General features: G+C 37.8%; 2 protein-coding genes across 2 annotated transcripts in view; both read left to right on the top strand.

Moving 5' to 3' along the window:
* The window catches only part of NPR3 (natriuretic peptide receptor 3), a 466,739-nt gene that overhangs the window by 314,596 nt on the left and 132,611 nt on the right, over positions 1–19,532 (top strand). The window lies entirely within an intron of this gene.
* Positions 1–19,532, top strand: part of ADAMTS12 (ADAM metallopeptidase with thrombospondin type 1 motif 12) — a 166,011-nt gene that overhangs the window by 104,704 nt on the left and 41,775 nt on the right. The window contains exons 9-13 of the mRNA XM_065740124.1: positions 380–548; positions 2,260–2,352; positions 2,563–2,708; positions 3,530–3,699; positions 10,855–10,988. Coding sequence (XP_065596196.1) covers positions 380–548; positions 2,260–2,352; positions 2,563–2,708; positions 3,530–3,699; positions 10,855–10,988 — 712 coding nt within the window. The remainder of the gene's footprint in view (positions 1–379; positions 549–2,259; positions 2,353–2,562; positions 2,709–3,529; positions 3,700–10,854; positions 10,989–19,532) is intronic.

Here is a 19,532-nt window from a genome sequence, read left to right on the forward strand (position 1 = left end):
TTATACTGTTGTTTCAGTTATTCTTAAAGATGAAGAAAAGCTCTGGTGTACGGTGATCAATATGGGAACTTGTTTTAAAGCCAAAGAATTTCCTCCACAAACACTTTGGAATCTATGAGTATTTGCACTTCATAAAAATAGTAACTGCCAGTAGAAAGCTGTTCTCATTTTCTTCATTTCTGGGTACCATCATATAAGAAGGACATAAAACTATCAGAGAGTGTTCAAAGAAGGGCTGCAAAGGTGGTGAGACTCTGGAGGGCAAGGTGTGTGAGGTGTGGCTGGGGGACATAGGTGTGCTGGGCATGGAGTAGAGCTGAGGGGAGGCCTAATGGTGGCTGCAGCTCCTCACAGTGCTGAGCTCTGCTCTCTGTGACAGCCTCAAGGCCCAAGAGAATGGCATGAAGCTGTGCCTGGGGAGGGCTGGGCGGATAGAGAAAGGCTCTGCATTGATGGTGGTGGGCATGAAACAGTCTGCCCAGGGCAGTGGGCACAGCCCTGAGCTGATGGAGCTCAGAGGGCATTTGGACAATGCTTTCAGACATAGGGTTTGGGCTCGGGCTTGGGTGGTGTTATGTGGAGCCAGGGGGTAGTCTCAGTGATCACTGGAGGTTACTTCCAACTCGGGATATTCTGTGTTTCTGTTACTCTTACTCTGGTATTTGAAGCACAGTGCAGAAGTTTGCTTTATGCATTAAAAATCATGAAATGCATTCTATATTTACCAGCTAAAAATGAAGGATGAATTTTATAATGAAAAAATATTAACCTGCTGGAACATTCAGGTAGCTCTGCCTTTACACCATGACAGTGTATGCTTTCCATTCCAGTGATGGTTTCACAAAGAGTTGCAAATAATACTCTTGAACTATAAGTAAGAACTACAGAACAAAATCTGACTTGTAAATATCACCAGAAATGTCTAAATGAGCAGAGATGAAATACCCCAGACAATAAGTATTTCCAAATGGGTAAGTGAAGTACTTACACAGTGCTGAAGGTAAATAAGAGGTGTTTCTCTCAAAACAGACTCCCCCTAAGCTTTGCTGTTTCAAATAGGAGCAGGCCAGAAATCAGCAGCCACATTTTGATTTAAATCTTAGCCAAATGCTGAGCTGAATTTTCCCAAGTATCCAATTTCTGTCCTAGCTCTCAAGCCCAGGATGTTTTTTACTTTGAGGATCCCATTGGCAGCTGAACTCTGATCCCTGTACTGAAATCTGCAGTTTAACACCCTCAGTCAAATCCTACCACAGAGTTCCTGGGCTTTTACTTCTGTTCCAGATGGGACTGCACGGTTTCTTTTACACCTCTGGTTTCTCCAGCTTTTACTCAAAACCCTGCTCACTAAGGATGTCCTAAGCACATGGGACTCCTGAGTGTCAAGTCAAAAACAAGCTTGTGTGCATGTGAACTGAGGAAAGTCTACCAGAGATGTATTAACCACCTCTGTCAAGGAAGAATTGGCCTCATGTCTTTCTTCAGAGAACAGTTCCTTTTATTTGAAAAGGATTTGTTATAATGTTGCTGCAATTATTTTTTACCTGCTATCTTTGACTCTGGGGATTTCTGTCCCTTCTGTAGAGAGCTGACCACTTCATGTGGAACAGCAGCTTAAGTTTGTGCTTTCCCAATGGGGAATTGTACAGCACCAACTTCTGACCTTGTAAATATGCCAGTGTTCACCAATTAGAGCCGATAATTTACCCAGACTAATAATCTTTCTTTACAGCCAGCTACCCTGGACTGCTTTCTAAAGTACCACCTCACTGTCTTTTTGGCTGATGTTTAAGAGACTTCTTCCTCAAATTTTGGGAGCTCATGAATGTTGACTTGGCTATTAACAGTTGTAGATGTGACGTTGGTTTCACTTACCAGACAGGCTTAAGTAACTTTCTTTGATTTCACTGTTTACAAGCAAGCAGAATTTGAATACTGCACTGTACTTTCAGTGTGAAAATAATATACTCTGTTCACCTTCACCATAAACAGTAGTTCCAAAACACTGCAGTATTCTCCTGTATATAGCTGGAAGTTGAGCAGCCGATGAGGAGAATATTTAAACTCAGAAGCATAGTTCAGTTAATTTGCTCTCGCTGTGTCCTAACCTGTGGAAAACTCTGAACATGTCTCTGGAAATACAGCCCTTACAAGGTTTTGTAAATTGATGTAAAAAACAGTAGGAAATGTTTTGAAGCTCTTAGCCAGAGGGATTCTTAAGCTCTGCTTCGTATTGCAGCAGTTTTCTTTCTTTTCCAGAACCTTTGCCAAACACTCTGGTGCTCAGTGAAAGGCTCCTGCCGCTCTAAGCTGGATGCTGCTGCGGATGGAACTCAGTGTGGAGAAAACAAGGTGACTGTGAGGTTCTGAGTCTGCAAATGTTAGCAGAATAACCATGAGAAGCTCGGCTGTTAAGTTTAACTGTAAAAGAGAGACGCCCTTTGATACGTGCTTTTCAGTTTCCACCAAAGCTGTCAATCTTTGATGACTAAAATAGCAAACAATTAATATAACATTTTTCTGTGTTGTAATAATCTTGTTTGTCATTTCTTCTCTCTTCAGTGGTGCTTCTCTGGTGAGTGCATTACCGTAGGCAAAACTCCAGAAGCAGTCCATGGTGGATGGGGTGTTTGGTCATCCTGGTCCCATTGCACGAGGACATGTGGGGCAGGAGTTCAGAATGCAGAGAGACCATGCAATAACCCAGAGTAAGCTGAGTACACAATCTTTTCACGCCTTTTATTCAAGATCTTTGAGGTACTTACAGTGTTGGAGACATTTCCCTGTAATGCTGTTTTACCATTGTGTTCAGCAGCAAGACAGACTGAACCTCAACTCCCCAGTTAAACTTATTTGTGTGAAAATCACTTGGTTCACCTTATACAATCATTATATCATTCTTTAATTCTTACCTTCCATGAAACTTATTTCTACAGAAAATTGAAAAAAAAATCCTGTTATTTTGCATGTGAGCTTTGCATAAATGCTGTAAATGTTGATTTAATGAATAAATAAATGTATTCATACAAAGGGTGGGAACAATAGGTAGCATTGTGTGCCTGAGGGGAATCAAGGACTTGCCTTTCATGTTTTGTGTTCATCGTCAGATTTGTTTTCAGCTTTATATACATGAACCAATAGGTACAGAACGTGATGGACAGATTTTTATAATACACACTTGAGTTCATGAGGACCCTAGATCTAATTTTGAAAAATCACCTGATTTTTCAGGAAGAACTGTCAAACATTCTGAAAAAAACAGTGTTTTAGAGAAGTTTGTTTGAGAAGGCAATTTTGTCATAAGCTTAGCTGGGCAGTGTACCAAGCACTTCTTCCTGCTTGTACCAAGATACAGGGTGTCTCTACATCCTTATACTTCATACTGATGTATTCAAGTATTTGAACATGTGAACAGTATGTTTACCCTGTAAAGGTTTCTGATTCACTTTGTTATCTCACTGGAACCTGAAAATTATTGCTTGTTTGAAACTACTTTTCTAACATCCCATTCTCAATGTTGTTTTTGTAGACCACAGTTTGGAGGAGACTACTGCACTGGAGAAAGGAAACGTTATCGCATCTGTAACATTAGTCCCTGTCAGAAAGGCTTGCCAACTTTTCGTCAGATGCAGTGCACTGAGTTTGACACAGTTCCCTACCAAAATGAATTTTACCACTGGGTGCCGGTTTATAACACAGGTACAAAGCTGTGAATTTTTAAATTCCTTGTGTAATTTTGCAGATGCATGAGAAGCCTCTATTTAGGCTCAGATGTTCCTGAACTAGAAGTCTTCTAAGTACTTAGAAAAATATTATGTGCCTCCACTAACATGTATGCCTCTTGTGTATATGCAAAAGTTTACACATATTGTTGCAAAGCTCTAGCAGTGCTGACTGTGAGCATAAACAGACCAGTTCCTGAAAAGATGTGACATTCATGACAGCTGTTGAAGTCATATCTATACTAACTGGTTGCAGTAGACTTGAACTGTCTTTCTGTGTCAACTCTAGAAATGTAAGTACAGTAGCATGGGTAGAGCTGCATGTTTAGGCCTGCAAGAGTTGCAGAACCTAATAGTTTTTAATATTTCCGAACTTGCATTTGTGCAGTAACAGCACTGCATGAAGGAGATAATTCCTCAAGAGGTTTTTTAATGAAGTATTCTGTATTTTAGAGACAAGATGGATACATCTACCTTATCACTTGCTTTGTAATATCTAGTTACTAAGTATAGGGGTAATAGTTAATACCATGAAGCCTGAATCTGGTTTGTGCAGAAATTTAAGGAGTAGGTTAAGTGGGAGAAGATAACAGTGTAATTCTGTTAAAGTGAAGCTCAAAATTCAGCTTGTAATTTTGAAGTGGTCAGACAGTGGGACTTGATCTTTTTAAGTACCATCCAACTGTATTATCCTATCCTGTCCTGTCCTGTCCTGTCCTGATCCTTCTGTTTTGTGGATTTTAATGGTCCTTGTCCTGAGTTTGGAACTGGCATAAAAGTCTACTTGTTATTGGTCCTGGAGTTGCTCAAGAGTGGGCAGTTTCTTCTGAATTTTCAAGTTTTTTTGATTGCCTTTAAACTAATGTCATCCAATTCTAAAGGATTTTCAGAGCATTCTGTTCCTACATTGAGTGAGCTCCCAAGAAGACTTTGGCTTGTATTTTACTATTAATCATCTTCAGTTCTCTCACCTTGTTTATGTGATATAAGAATAAAAGAAAATATTTTGAACATTTCCCAAACCCTGAGTGATATGAAATTTTTTGTTGTTGTTGTTTGAAAACATTTAGTTGAATCAAAAACCTGAGCTAGAAATTTTTTAGATGCTGGTAATTTCTGTGTTTCCTCATCCTTCTAGAAAAAGGGTAAATGGTGAAAGAAACCTCGTGTCTTTTATTTCGTAGTTTCAATAAGCCAGTTCTAGTCATTGTCACTTAATTAAACACTGCTTTAATGTCCTTTTACATTGTGTGAATTGTACCCTCATAAAAGAACAGATATTTTCTTATGAATAGCTCAATATGCAACATGTAGCTTTAACAAGCAAACAGAAAGGAAAGGAGTGAGCGATACTTTGCTGTTACCTAGACTAATTATGTTCAAGGTTATAAATACTTGAATATTTTTCCTTCTGTTTTAAATGAGTTGTAGCCTCCTGGGGGCTTATACAGATTTACTGTAGATTTACTTTGGAGCACAGTAACCTTTCTACTCATGCTAGAGCACATGAGTACCCTTGAGAGTCTCAGTATGAATCATAGAATTATAAAATCACTTAGATTGGAAATGACCTTAAAGATCATAGAGTCCAGCCACAACCTAGCCATACTGCTCTAACTCTTACAACCCTCCACTAAATCATGTCTCTGAGCAAAAAATGAAATGAAAAAGAAGAAGAGGACTTTAAGATTCAAAAGTAGCTAAAGCATACAGTGGCTCTGGTCAGGTATTTTCCAAATTGCTCTATTCAGGTCCCTGCACTGATACTTTCTGCAGAATTTGGCACTGAACAACTTCACTGGCCATCATGCTGAGCCCACATCAATTTATTTCATAACTTTTCACAGTTTACATTTATCTGAACCTGATAACTACCCAGGATATAAAGTCCATGTAGTCAGTGTGAGTCTTACATAGAAGTGATAAAAGTAATCATGTAAACAACTTTCCTAATTCAGTGCCAGGATCATCTTATGTACTGGTAATAGGAGTTATGTAGCTGAAGTATTGGAAATTTCATATTTCTTCCATAACATGGCTGTGTGTCAAATAAGATCTGTGCTGATAGTCACAAGGTCTCAGCTAACAGTGCAAGTTATTATTTCTGCTGCCATTGATTTGGAATTAAACTTTCTCTTGGAACACCAAGTTAGTTTTCTTTTTACATGTTTTGTCTGTTTGATGATTGTCTTTCCTAATTTTTTTGTTTTGAGTTTCTCATGGGATTCTGACTTCCCACAGACTCAGATTGATGGGGTTTAAGAACTGGAGGCCCACTTCTTTTATTCCATGTGAGACAGAGAAAAAAAAATATTGAGGACTTATTGCCTGGCAGTCACATTATTCACATCCTTCTCTGACAATTTAAAGTGATCCTGCATTCATACTTACATGATTCAGCTATAAGAGAAACATTCACATTCTGTATTTCTACTCTGAGCGGGGAGTATGCTGTTTTCTGGTTATCTTCTGTTTAAACTTTGTGAATATGAGTTCTACTCTGATATACACAGGGAAAAATTCATATCCCTGAATTTTAGATTTTTAATCAGCTTTGATGTCTTGCTTCCTTAGCCCTATTTTGATTGTAAGTCAGTGGCTACTAAGGAGAGCTCCTAGGCTTGGGATTCCATTAACATCATATATTCTTCTATATAAATGTCTGATCCTGCTGCAGTTCAAAACAACATGATATTCTTGGTGCAGGATGTGTGCAATGTGCATAAAACAGAAGATGCAATTTTTCTGGTCTGCTGAGCATTGAAAGCACCTCAGCTAACATGTTATGTCCATCTAGAGCCAATGCACTGCCAGAAAAACAGACAATCTGGAAGAGGTTCACAGAAGAATAGTGAGAAAGACAAACAATTCCAAAAATACAGTTTAAATGAAACGTTTTTCAAAAAATCGAGTGGTGCTCTAGAAAAGAGACTGAATGAAATGTAAGCTATTTGAGAAGAGTTTTAAAAGGTGTATTGCCTGGGGTCAGAAGCTGTAAAGCCCCATGTTAACTGAGTTTGAAAAGTAAGAGCCTATGGTCCTGTTATTTCAGTGTGAATGTAACTCTTCTGCTTTCACACTTGAATCTGACATCAGGTTTCATGTCACTGTACTTCATAATGTAGCTTCTGACACCCTCAACTCAAGTAGCATGAAGAGAACCAGAGAGTACAGACTCCAGCAGTTCTTCATGTCTGTGTAAGGCAGAACAAGCAGTACCAACCTGGATAATAAAAAAGCACTTCAGGTTACACACTGAATTCTTTATTTCTGGTTACTTAGTGAGCTTGGGGAATTAATATTATAATTAATGCACTTTGAATACAGTATAGTATGGAACAGGCAAAGAGGCTTTGATCCTACACTAGTGTGGAGAAATGGGTAAACCTGGATGAAACCCATGTGATGTTACCCAGGTGTTCATTAGATCTAGTATTTCATGTGTATGCTCAATTATAAGAATTTACATGTATTTTTTTCTTAAAAAATTCCAAAGATGACAGCCTTATTAAAGTCTCATCATGAGTTAATCAAACTTGCTGAAGTAATAGAAACTAAACCAGCTGCTTTGAAGAGTTCCGTCTGAGCCACCCAGATGCTTGCACTGATTTCAGTCTTTATTCTTTTTTTTTTTTCCTGAGAACTAATATAGGATGTAAAAGATGTTAATTCAGTGCCAGTGTTTGCATTTGAGTCATGACAGGTAATGCATTTTCCTAGTGTCACTCCTAACTGCAAATAGAAGGTGAAACACATTTCTACACTTGTAATTTTCTCTTGTTTAAAATATTAAATTTTTGGAGGACTGTGACTGATTCTAGACTGGCTTATTTACAATCCTAGAATAATGGAGTCCTGATACTTCATTAGGCTACTGGGCTCAGTTGTAAAAAATAATAATGATAGATAAGTAAATAATTTCAGAAAATGAAAGGCTAATACAACAGTTGGATAATTTCTTCAGTGATGCCCTAACCAGCCTTCTACGCAGATGAAATAAGGTAATAGCTTTAAGAATGAGAACAGGGTTATAAAATACTGAATAAGGGTGGGACTGTGTGAAGGGATCTATATCTTCTAATTTCCAGCAGGTCTTAGAAGAAAGCTGAGGAGAAGCAACACAGAGTCTGTGGTACAGGTAGGATCTATTTTTAGACCAGTTACTACAGTTATGGAAAACAGGAAATTTTAGGCCAAGAATGCCTTTCTTTGAATCATGAGGCTTTGCAATTCTGGAAGTTTGCATATTATTTATTTTACTTTTACATTTGGCTTGTCAAGGAAGACTGTCTTTCCCTTCAAACTCTTTCTGAGCTGTATTCTTAGACCATCATTGTGACCAGAATATGTCAGCACTCACTTTTTCTTGCTGATTTATTTCTAAAATGGAATTGGATATCATTCTGCTTGTTGTGTCAACGTACATCTAGGGACAAGATACAGATATCAGACTATTACTTCACATTTATTCTGAACAGTGGAAAACTGAAATGGCTTTATGTAAAGTCTGTGTCAGGATGAATTTTGAGCAGGTTATGGGCTAGCTGAAAATATTCTGCAATATTGACTACTGTGCTTTGTGTTTACAAAACGATACAGTGAGCAGGTAAACGAGGAGAAGCAAACTAAAAGGCATGAAAGAAATCAAATTATAAAGAAAAAAGACTGCTCTAGATAAAAGTAAAATGAATTTTACAGATGTTAAGGCTAACAGGTTTCACAGAGGGGCTGAGGATTGATAAGGTTTACAAACTTTGTGTTCTTTCCTAAGATTCATAGCTCCATCTCTGCTGATATTCTTGAACATGACCTGTTACCAGCTTGATTTCCCCTATTTTCATAACCTTAGTCCATGTGATTCCTCTGCCACTCTTGCCATTCATTACAAAGGCATCTTAATTTCAGAAAACACAAATATGTCATTCTTGTCAGGTTTAAAGCACCATTTTCTCTCTCCTGATAAGAGGAAGAACACAGAACACCTCATTAAGGCTTTGAATTTCCTGTTGCATCCTCTTTTTCAGTTTTTGGGTCGAAACTGTTTTTAGATGAAAGAGATTAATAATTTGAACTAACCCTTGCAGGAGTCAGTGCTGGCACTGCAAGCACCCTGGGGCCAGGAGCTGCTCCCAGTTTTGTGCACAGCATGGTTCTGTGTGTATATTGGTTCTGTACAAACCAGAGCAATAAAAGTGAATTTCCCTTTTCAAAAGCATAAATCCTTTCAAAGGAAATGATTTGGTTTCTTTGCATTAGCAAAAAATTGAATTTTTCTCATTACTAGAAACTCCTCCAATTTTGAATGCAGTTCTTTATATGACAAAAGCAAGGTCAACAAACGAGGAAAGGGAAACAGAAATTCATCAGCCAGGGTATCAATTTATAGTTATCCTATGTCACTTTCAGAGCAAGGAAGCAAGCAGCTTTTGTTATCAATCAGGATGAAGCAGTGATTCTGTAGAGGTCCCTCTGTAGCACCCAGAGAAATTTTATTAAAAAGGCTCAGTATTGTTCCCATAAAGTTCCCAAAGCTGATATTTTTAACACCTTATGCTCTGCTGTGCAAAGGATTTCATTTTGCTGAGCATGAACAAACTGCTGGGGCACTTGGCTTGACCAGAGTCTTGAAAAAGGACAGGAGCTCAGGACAGTTCCCCAGCTGCTATCCTTCATGGGCGTGACCATGGAGAGCTTTTCTTTCAGTCAGATATCTATGGAAGTGGTGGAGGCTTTCTAAGAGATTAATATGAGGGCAGAGATTGCCCTTCTTGGCTTTGACCCTGATTTCAGTTCTAACTCATCTTCTGTTTATATAACTTATTTACCAAAGTTGTGTCCTTGAACTCTCCTAAGCCTGACTTCAAGAATTTCCAGTTCCCAAGGAGTAGCATATGTAAAGCAATGCAGGTGCACATGTCATACAGTCATTAAGATCGGGAAGACCTCCATCATCTAGTCCAACTATCAACCCACCCCCACCATGCCCAGTAACCATGTCCCTCAGAGCCACATCTCCATGTTTCTTGAGTGCCTTCAGGGACAGTGACTTCATCACCTCCCTGGGCAGTCCATGCCAATGCATTACTACTCTCTCTGAGAAGAAATTCTTCCAAATATCGAAATTGAACTCCTCTGGCTCAACGTAAGGCCATTACTTCTCATCCAGTCACACCTGGGAGAAGAAGCCAACCCTCACCTCACCACAATCTCCTTTACAGCATTTGTAGGATAGGGTCTCCTCTGAGCCTCTGCTGAAGAGTCCCAGTTCCCTTAGCTGCTCCCCATAAGACTTGTACTAATGATTCTTCACAACTTCATTGTCTTTCTTTGGACTCTTGTTGTTCTCCAGTGTTTTTCTTTAGCTCTTCTAAATCTGTGCATAGACTAGAATTAAGCTAGACTGTTGTGAAGAATCTTGTTTTAGAAACCCACCAATTGCTTTTGCTGTGATTTTTCTCTTCCCTGTTACACATCTATGCAAGAACATCCTGGATCTGTCAGACCCACCAGTATTATCTCTATTTCATAAATTCCCAAGCAGAAAAAAATGTGGAGTGGTTGAAATAATTTATTTACTGCTAGCAAATATCTGAAAATAAGCAGTGATATGACCCTTGACTGACGTGCTGAAGATGAGAAGCAGTCCTTTCATTGTTCCCCTGAAAGATGTTGGCAACATTGATCAGAAGTTGTAAAATGTCTCTGAAATCACTGTCATCAGCTGATGAAAAACAGTTGTTAATCTCTAGCAGTCTTACTCCCTGGTTTCTCCTTTCCCCTTACTGATGACGGCTTGTTTTGCTGGTTTCCTGTCCCTTACTCCTTTGCAACTGAAGACCTCATTGTTGCCTGACTCATTTGGCTGTTAATATATCAGTGAGGGAATGTGTGGAGGTGTGAGAACGTTGGGCTCCAGCTGTTTCCTGCAATAGTTGCAGCCATCATGCCTCTCACACTCTGTTAGCATTAGTATTGTGGCTTTGTTAATTGCTTCTAATTATGCCATTAGTTATTGATAAATGCCAGATAAAGTGGGTGGATGGTAGAGTGAACATACAGTGTTATTCCCTGTACCTTAATTTTCAATGTCCTGCCAAAATATTTTCTGAGTAATTATTTTGTTTTCCTTCAGCTAACCCCTGTGAGCTCCACTGTCGCCCAATAGATCGCCATTTTTCAGAGAAGATGTTGGATGCAGTCACTGATGGTACTCCCTGCTTTGAAGGAAGGCACAGCCGAGATATCTGTATTAATGGCATGTGTAAGGTATTGGGTATGTTTGCATGTTTCTTTCTCTACATTTTTTAATATAGTGAAGGGAAAAAAATAATTCTTGAGGTTTTGTTTTGTTGGGAGATCCATGCAAGACACTTCACTTGACTGCATTGTTAATGCTCATGGAAATAAATCCATACAAATAGCTTTCCTAAGTAGACGTTAGAGTTGTTTCTGCCATTTTTAGTAAGTCCATTAGCCTGATTTCTTCTGTTACCTTCAAACTCATCTTTTCTTCTATTTTAAAACCTCACTTGAAGAAAGCCTGTTTTTTTCTGGTGATTTTCATGTACTACAAGTTTAAAGCTGCTACTGATATCTCTGCCACATGGTTTTATTTTGAAATTTCAGTTCAGTATTTCACACTAAATAACAGTTGTGAGCTGACTTGTGATAGGACCAGACACTTCCTCTTGAAGACAACAAAAATAATTTCTCTTTACAACAGTAAATTGAATAATGTGGTACAGTGAGTTAACTGGCAAACATACAGTATGTGTTTCAGTGACATTCTGTCTGTTGAAGAATAAATATTAGGTTCTCTGCATTTTCTGCATGTTGGTAGTTACTATGCTTCAGAGAATAGCAACAGAAAATTTGTTCTAAGTTGTTCTTGCAGGACTCTCTTGTGAGAGTGAATTATTGAGATTCTGTTCAAATTCACGGTGAAGAGATTCCATTTGGCTTTTCTAAGAGCCAGAATAGCTCTTTTAACTGTGATGTTGAAAGAGTTGACTGGCATTGAGCAGCTCAAGCCAGCTGGAAACAAAGATTAGCATATTGAAATATGTAAATATTGCACACTGTTTTGGTGCTTCTGAACCTTGCTAAGAAGAGTGAATGAATTAAGGAGGCTGTCTTTGTGTAGTTGTGTTTTAATTTTCTGACTCCCAGACCAAATAGATTGGGGTCACTATGGCTAGTTACACCTTCCATATATTTTCTGTATTGAACCTTGCTTGTGACAATTCAAATTTATCCTCATATCAGAAATAACAGAATGGTAGATCAGAGTTGAAAGGAAAAGTTATTTTAATTGCAGTTTCTACATAACAAATATACTAGTTTGTAGGGCTCAGGGTCTCTCTAAAAAATTTCCACCAAAGCACAGTCTCTACCACAAATACGGTTTTGTCTGCCTTTTACATGTCGACTACTGTATCAGATTTAATTGGAGTTGGAATCGTGGAATGAACAGTGTAATCATGCAGCTGCCACAAATGATAGCCAGTGATTAGTAGGTTACCCAAATAGCCATATTTCTGAAAGACAGTGTGCTTTTATCTGAAATAGAAGCCCAGCATAACACTTAAGGTGAAGCATTTTCAAGTACCTCTCAATAAAATTCACTGACATTTTAATCCTGCTAGTTAAACACAATTCCTACATTATAGATCATGATGAGTAAATCTAGAAATGTGTTTAAGAGTATTAGTCTTGTATATAATTCTTGTACTCCAATAGCAACATGTTTACAGTAGTGTGAAATATTAAGAAACGTTAACAACAGTGTGTCATGATGTTTTCAAGTCAACACCTCACCAAAACGTTACTTTTCTTTTCCTACTAAAGTAATGGCTCAATTAATCCTTAAATTTAGTAAAAAATTAAAATGGAAATATGTTGTATGTTAGAACTGCTTATCTATGTTTCTCATGTTTGGTTTGGAAAGCAGCTGTTTAAGAAGGAAGCTCAGACTTTTCATAATGGCTATGTAAAAACAAAAGATAGGTAGACTCACATTCAACCTAGAACTTAAGTCTCTTAAATTCAGCTGATTATAATCTGATTTCACAGATAGTCATGGTATTGGTCAGAAGGGATAGATAAATTACTCTTATCTAGATGACTAAATGTAGATTCGGGTGTCTCATTTTAACTACCCAAAGTTTAATGAAAGCTTGCCTACTCACTTTGGCAATTTCCATGATTTTCATCTTCAAGTGGAAAGTGTGTACAGAAACCAGTGCTGTTTCTCTTGGTCTTTGCAGTCTGTCCAATATACGGAGCCTAATTTTTCAGTAGCACTGCCTGTGCCTCAGTGTGCAAGGAAGCCTTACCTGCTAGATGTTCGTATAGTATCTCTTTAGAACTTGCCTTGTTGATTCAAGGACAAACTGGAATTGATACCTCGGTGGAGCACCTGGCAAATAAGATAGTGGGACTCTGACAATTATACGGAAGAAGAACTCCTTAAATATGTAAAGCTGTTAAATCAGCACTGGAAGCAGTGACAGCAAAGGGGAATCTCAAAGTTACATGCCTGAGGTTCCCACCAAGTTTTGTTTCCAGGTGGTGCTAGTAAGAGGAAGAGAGATGCCATCCTCTTGACCATTTTACTTTGTTTGCATCTTCCTTTGCTTTTCTTCTTGGACTATCTCCAGTTTGATGCCAAAGTTATGGTTTTGAATTAGTCAGCAAGATTGGTCAGAAATGTTACTTAACATCATCAAGATATATAATGCCTAGTCTGTTACTTAACCATATTTCTCTGCCCTCATCCTTTGGGTACCATTTCTTTTTTCCTTTATTTATAAGACATTTGAAGAACATATATCTCCCTATGCTTTAAATTATTTATCATACGCTGTCTCTAATTCTTATTAGAACATTTCATTGCTCCCATAGGGTAAATAAGAAAAGATACTGCCACCGTGGTATATCTGTTGAACAGTGATGCACACATAAGGTTTCCATACTGAGGATTTTCGTTAAATATTCCATGGCATTATCTAGAAGTGGAAGCTTACATGGTATATGCACTGAGAAAGTGCAGACACTGACAGTGAACGACTTGGCAACTCTGCTGTTGGTAACAGGCATTCATCTGCTGAACACAATTTTAATAGGCATAAATGACCTTCAGTCATGCAAATCCTTGAGCTGTTCTCTGTAGTAATGCACAATTATTATGTTCATACATTAATGTTGTACTGGAGAAGTACACAGCATTGTAATAGGGAGAAAAGTGTTTGGGTGTTTTTTTGGTTGCTGTTGGTTTGTTTTTTTTTTCTTGTTAAAAAGCAGATTACTTTTTTTTTTTTTTTTTTTTTTGTCTTGTAGTACTTCTGCTACCACTCATTATGGTTCAATCTCTTGCTCCCACTGCTAGCCCAATGGGACACTGATTCAGCCATGTCTAGACAAATTGTAAGTGAAATAGCGCATCAGGACACGTCTCTCCCAATTTAAGCCAATGTCTTGGCCAACATGACAAGACTGTAATTTATCAGTTTGCAGACCAGAGTGGGAGACAAGCAGAAGGAAGAACTTAGAAGCATAATGTAGCATTCATGTTACTTTGATATTCTGGCAATAGGTCCAGCACATACCCTTCAGGGACAGCAAGGACTCCTTGTATCTGTCTCCCACAGCCAGTCTGACACAACCATTTTTCCCTATGGAAATGGCGAAAGGGCAGTACCTCTGGCTGTTTTCCTTTTACTTACCATGCAGCAGGAAATAAATTACCTTTCCTTCCTGCAATGTGGCCAAGGCAATTCAGGTTACTATTTCTGCCTCCACATTGTGTGAAAGGACCAGTAATAAAGCAAGTCTCACATGTATTATAAAAGCACTTGGTGAATAGGGCAATTACAAACTGCACAGAAAATGATGCTGATTTGCAACACACATGAGGAACATAATGGTTTCTTGTTAGCACAGCATGTTCAACTGGCAGAGCATGCACAAGAATATGTGTGCAACAGATTCAGAACCTAATTGCTGCTGGATTTTTTCTTTTTCTAATAACCTGCATGTAGTCTCCAGATCCACTTTACTAGTCAATTTGGCAGAAATTTTAGGCTTGTTATTTATAACATTTTTAGAAAATATTGCTATTGCATATCTAGAATAGAAGATTCAGGAAAGCAAATAAGAGGGAGGAAGAAGCATCTAGAAATAAATCTAATGAATAACAAAAATAATGTATTTTTTGCTGGAGTGACAAGGTAGAACATAGCCTGGAAATTAAAGTTCACATAAATGTATTTCTAATGAAAGGCTGCTGGAGCTGTTTACTCCGACACATGAAAATATAAATGTTGTGAAGGTCATTAACGGCCTTGTGAGATGATGATCTTCTGCTAGATGTGGGGATTACTGCACCATCAGCATCATTCTCATAGCTAGAGAGTAAAATGAAAGCTTGATTTACTCTGGCACAGCTGTCCAGATGCCTCATTCTTGGGGATCTCTGCAGCACACCCTTGCTTTGTTTATATGGTGTGATGATGTCTGCTATAGACTGTTTCAAGTGTCAGAGGAAAGTTAAGATTGAAGCCTCTGGCTGTAGTTGGAAGGGACAAAGGGGTTCCCTTCATGTCACAACCATGTCATAATTTGATGCTGTTGATGAGTTGCTAAGGAAAATGTAAAGCAATATGTGAAAGATCTGAACTGACATGAAGTGCAGCCCATGCAGACACTAAGTGGTACCCTGAAGACAGGAAAGTTGTTGTATTGTGCCATATTGTGGACTGGACATAGTCACCAGTGCCAGTACGGTAGTTCAGGACTGATTTGTTCAGTCTTTGGTACATCACAATACTCACAAGAAATATGTTTAGTGATTTCAGAATGTCTGATTGAATGCTCGCACTAGATGAACTGTCATTGGGTGTAACTACTCAAGCAAGCATGAACAGTAAATAAAGGTGAACAGAAACGTTACTATAAGAATGCATATTTTCTACCAATAAATGTTTGACAAAAATGTTAAAACTTGAAAATGTCTTTTTTGTTTTCCCTCCCAGAAGATTGAGTGAGAAGCTCCACAGCACTTAGTATTGTCTAGTAGCAAAATGTGTAGTGTTTAGGGTTCTATTTCTGAATTTTTCATTTGCATAGTAAAAATATATATAATTTGTCTGCTTGAAACATTTTCTCCCCTGCTTTCTGATTAACAGTAAATGTGTGCCCAGAACAGAAAGAATACTTCAACTTGCAGGACTCCCCAGTGAGGCTAATTACTGCTTTGGTCTGATGATTAACGTGATAACATGGACTTAACTAACTTCTTATGGACTGTTAACAAATGTGCTGTCAGTACAGTAGATACACTGGAGAATGCATCTTGTGAAGAAAGATAGCCATGTACCTATCTCTTTACATTCTTAGGAGTGCTAAATATAAATTGTACTGCATCCTTAGCTAAGAAGTGTAGATCTGAGCTCTTTGCGAGGTGAGGAATCATTCTGCACTTATTACACTGGTGTCTGGTACTTTGAGTACCTCATCTGAGTACTACATTCTGTGACTTAATCCATGCTTGGTTGAGTAGCTACAAGCTTGGAGGGAAAAAACTGAATCATGAATCTTGTGTTTACTTCTGTAACATTCTGTACTTCTCATAAATATGGTCCTTGGTGCTGAGATATATCTGTGAAAGACACATCAATAACAGAGAGAATAAACTTCCCCTCTTTTGAAAGTGGCCTTCAATGAATCGAGGGAGAACATTTTGGCACAGCCACTGTTTTCCATAGCAGATTATCAAAGGTGCTGTTATTCAGTGACAGATGAGTGTTTTCTGAAACTTCTATAAAAATGGAAGTGATAATATTATTTTATAAAGTGGCATCATTAGCTTGAGGCCTTTCCATGCAGCTCCTGTAGCTGCTCATTAAATCACTGGTGCACAGAGTAAAAGCTCAGGTGTTTCTTCCTCTGAACTTGACAGAAAAAAATAGTAGAATATGGAGAAGGCTTTGTACTTAGATTAATGTAATAGACTTTCCTGTCAAAAGCTTATGGAGGATTACAAGAGCTGATGTACTGAAGGCAAAAGAGGATCTGAGTCAAAAGAGGGAATACCCAGATCTTCATACATCAAGGGGAAATTAGAGAAGTTGTCAGGTTTGCACCTGAATGTTTATTTCAACAAAAATCAGCAGAGAAAAGCTACTGCCATATGCGTTATGATTGTTCATCTACATCATAGGCAGTCTGCTACTAGAGGCTTCCAGATGTCTCAGATACTGTTGACTACCACTAAGTGTTAGACACAGCCAGGCCCTGGTTGTGTTCTGCAAGTTTAACTTGCTGTCATGATATCACAAAGCATTGTGGAATTTCGCTGATTAAAAAAAAGGATAAAACTGCCAAAAAAAAACAAAACAAAAAACCCTCTTACTAGGAATGGTTTTTGAATCTGTGAAGTGTGAATACCACATGGAAAATAGCCTGAGGTTGTTGCACACCAGAGAAAAGAGGTACCTCAATCTTTTGTGCATGTAGCAGTATCCATATACACCAGCCAGAGATTGTTAGAAGCGAAAAGTTGTCAGGTAAGTGGTTCTCTTCCCCCAGAGTGCCAACCAGTTGTGTCCTTTGGGGTAGGAGTGTGCCCAAGATTTGACCAGAATTGATTCTGTTCTCTCTAAGCTAAATGGGATTTTATTTATTTAATATGTGCTTAAAAATCAAGAAATTTAACATCCAAGGGATTTAAACTAATTCATGTCAAAATTTTAAAGGAATTTCCAATTGAAGCTGGAATATGGAAAAAAGAAAGCAGAGGACTGGAAGTGACATGGATGTTGATGCACTTCAGTGTGGTTTTGAAAACAACTCCTTTCCTTCCTTAAATTTACTCTGAATTTTTCAGAGAAGTTTTTTTATTTTCATTTTTTAATGATTATCCAGATGTAATTTTCAAGGTGGAGGGAGGCTGACAAATTATTTATAAAAGTATTCTTCAAATCAAGCAAAAAATATATCAGTAAATAGTGTTCATTATGTATGATGGCAAAATTCAGCAAATTATTATGTATGATGGGAGAAACAGATCAAGCATCCTCCTCAGGTGATAAATAGATGAAGGCAGAGCACTGCTAAATATGCATTACCTGCGTGATTGCACATTACAGATGAATCCATACTGATACAAATAGCAATCATAGAACAATGCAATTGGAGATTCATTTAGTTGGGGGAGCTGACACCAGCTCCTCAGTGATGATGATAGGCTCTTGTACAAAGTACTGTTAATATACTTCAGAATTCATTAATTTCTGACAAAAGTAGCAGAAATGCATATATCATTTAAAGAGATTTATGGTATCAAGGAGCTGAATAGTGCTATTGTGCATACACCTCTTTTTCTGAAAAGCAGCAGTCTAAAAAGTGCAGAATTTAACAGTACTTTACAATCTGTCTTTTTTTGTGTGCTGTATACTTCTTCAAGTTTCCACACTTGACTGCTTTAAATAATTCTAAATGAATTTATTTTTTGTTTTTGTTTGTTTGTTTTTCTGGTGTATTTGTATAGTATTGTATTAGCACAAAGCCTGCCAGAAAGTTTAGAGCTTGATTTTCCTTTGACAGCTGAGCTCTGTTCATATGAAAAAGAAGCTTCAGAAACTCTGAACCATCAAATTTACCTCCAGGTTAATTCAGATGGTGAAAAGTTTTTCTGCTTTATATATGGGCAGGAGCCAAGCTCTTCAGTGTAACCCATAATGCACTCTGATTTCTCATTTAGGACATATGCTAACTTGATTCTGATAAATGGATCTAAAATTAAAAAAAAACCAAATTATTTTAATACTGCATTTTTTATATTAAAGCAGTTTAACTTAAAAATCTTCCTAGTTCTTAAAGTAAGGTAAAAAACTTACCCAGAACTAAAAGATTTTCCTCAAGGGTAATGGAGTAATACACAGAACTTTTGGTTTTGGCAAGGAACAAGTTTTTCCTAACTTGAATAAATTTTTCTCTCACTTTCTCCCCATAGCAAAAATGAATGGAAAATCAGTCTTTGTCAGAACTTTCAGTCTGACACATTGCACTGTGTTGGCAAGCTAGAGAAGAAAAAGCTGTAAAACTTGACACCTACCAAAGAGTTTTACTTGTCAGGGGATTTGTCTACAATAGTAGCTCTTCACCAGGACTGCTACAAAATGTGACAACAGTGATCAGAAAATGGTCTGTCATTTCTTGAGTTGCTTTGTGGCTTTGGCTGGGTACAGTTGTCTAAGTTCAGCATGTTCAGTAAGTGAATCTTTAGCAAGTAATCCTTGCGCCATGTGCCATTATTAATGCAGACTCAAAGCATCTGTTCCTGTGCATAGCTTTTATGTTACATCTCTTGAAGAAACTATGTGAAATATTTGTGGGTAAAATACTGGGGTTTCTCTGAGGCACTGGTGAGAATCCTTGTCTTGCATTTCTGTTACTACATTTTATTCCTGGGAGTCCATGGTTGTGTCTATGACATAAGAGAGCAGACACAAATACTAGATGTTTTGGATAGTCCAAAAAGTTGAGATCATTTTAGTGGGACATTTCCAGCTCAGATAATGTGTCTAGTCACTACTGTATGTTTCATGACCTAGTGGTATTTGTGATTTTTTTTTGTTCTTTTTTTACTTTGTATTTATACATAGGAGTTTCACTTAGATGATCCCTACTATTAGTGTCTTTATGTTGTAAAATATCTACATGTGTATTTTAATGTATATGTAATATATATGCTGAAGCTTCATTGTGAAGACTATATTTATTCTGAAACCACATGCTTTTTTTTTCCTA

The sequence above is a fragment of the Cyrtonyx montezumae genome, unplaced genomic scaffold (genome assembly GCF_038088225.1).
Source record: "Cyrtonyx montezumae isolate F1298 unplaced genomic scaffold, pur_monq_1.0 scaffold_25, whole genome shotgun sequence".
Classification (NCBI taxonomy): Eukaryota; Metazoa; Chordata; class Aves; order Galliformes; family Odontophoridae; genus Cyrtonyx; species Cyrtonyx montezumae.